Below are 1266 nucleotides of genomic sequence, written 5' to 3' on the forward strand. Positions count from 1 at the left end.
GATATAAAGGGAATTATAGGATGTAGGATTATAACTTCATTTCTGAATGCACAGGCCACATCTGGACAAACTTACAGTTCATCTGACTCTGGTTTGAGCAGCTGGCAGGGCATCGCTCCCATGTAGGATCTGGTACAAACAATTAAGTTGAGTTTTAATCTGCAGTTAAATGTCTAACTTAAATTCTTTATTATAAAGCGATTAAATAAACCTTCTTTACCCGTAACTTTAAATCTTAAACCTACATTTTATTAAAGCGAGTGAATAAATGTCAGTGGGTTGAGAAAGTTTCTATTGTTTCCAATGCAAAAAGAATCCTAATTGATTATGGGATATTACAGGACTTCCTTCAGTTCCTCAGGTCGTTTTAAAGAACGATACTTTAATGTTTTGGTGACGTCAGAGTTTGAAGATTTTGAAAGTAAACGTGAGTTTTTACCTGAGGAATCTGACGTTGAGGCCGTTGGAGCTGACGGCCGTGTTGCTGCCGTACACGTCAGAGTAGATGCGTCCGTGCAGCGTCACCAACGAGCCTGCAGACAGTTTGAAGAAGCTTTAAATCAAAGTTCAACTGGACTCAGTAGAATCTGCACATGCACAAATACAGAAGTCAAGAGCGCACCTGGGGGGCCGCTGGCTGGACTCAGGGATTTGATAGTGGGGGTGCGATACCAGACGGTCTGAGGAGAGGGAAAGTACAGATGGAAAAAGATGATCAATCACTGATCAATCAGTTGACTCGTGAAGTGTGGCATGAAGTGCAAACGTACATAGAAGCTGCAGTGGTATGACTTGTACACGCCGTGGCAGATGTTGCTGTCAGGAACGGGAACACCGTCCACACTCACACGGACCACATAGTGGCCGCTCGGCATCGGCCTGCGGCGGGAGAACACAATCATTGTGGTTACAGGTGCAGGTGCAGGTGCAGGTGCAGGTGCAGGTGAGGCGGAGTGGATGCTGTTTAAAGGAGCCTGCAGGATACCTGGTGTAACACAGGATCTGGCTTCCGTGTGTCGAGTCTCTCTCCACGTCACAGGGGACGGACAGAGTGTCCGACACCAGAGTCACTTGGTTCCCAAAGGTGTCGTCTGCCGGGTTCAGCTGGAACTGACGCTCCTGGGCGAAACCTGGAAACACAAACACACCATAATAATCCTAATAATCCCCTGTAGAAGTATAAAGGCTTAAGGGTCAGAGTCTAGTTCAGGATCACCCCCGTGAACAGGTGATCCAGCTGCAGCCCCCCCCCCCCCCCCCCCCCCC

At 47.7% G+C, this 1266-nt stretch overlaps 1 protein-coding gene across 1 annotated transcript in view; it reads right to left on the minus strand.

Moving 5' to 3' along the window:
* Positions 1-75: 75 nt before the first annotated feature.
* The window catches only part of LOC111650608 (fibrocystin-L-like), a gene marked incomplete at its 3' end in the record, with an annotated part of 6640 nt that continues 5449 nt past the window's right edge, over positions 76-1266 (minus strand). Inside the window, exons 2-6 of the mRNA XM_023400523.1 lie at positions 986-1130; positions 771-879; positions 623-680; positions 440-533; positions 76-129 (exon numbers count right to left, since the gene is read on the minus strand). Coding sequence (XP_023256291.1) covers positions 76-129; positions 440-533; positions 623-680; positions 771-879; positions 986-1130 — 460 coding nt within the window. The remainder of the gene's footprint in view (positions 130-439; positions 534-622; positions 681-770; positions 880-985; positions 1131-1266) is intronic.

This window comes from Seriola lalandi, unplaced genomic scaffold (genome assembly GCF_002814215.2).
Source record: "Seriola lalandi dorsalis isolate HSWRI2012SDOR001 ecotype SW California unplaced genomic scaffold, Sedor1 jcf7180002052513, whole genome shotgun sequence".
NCBI classification, from domain to species: domain Eukaryota; kingdom Metazoa; phylum Chordata; class Actinopteri; order Carangiformes; family Carangidae; genus Seriola; species Seriola lalandi.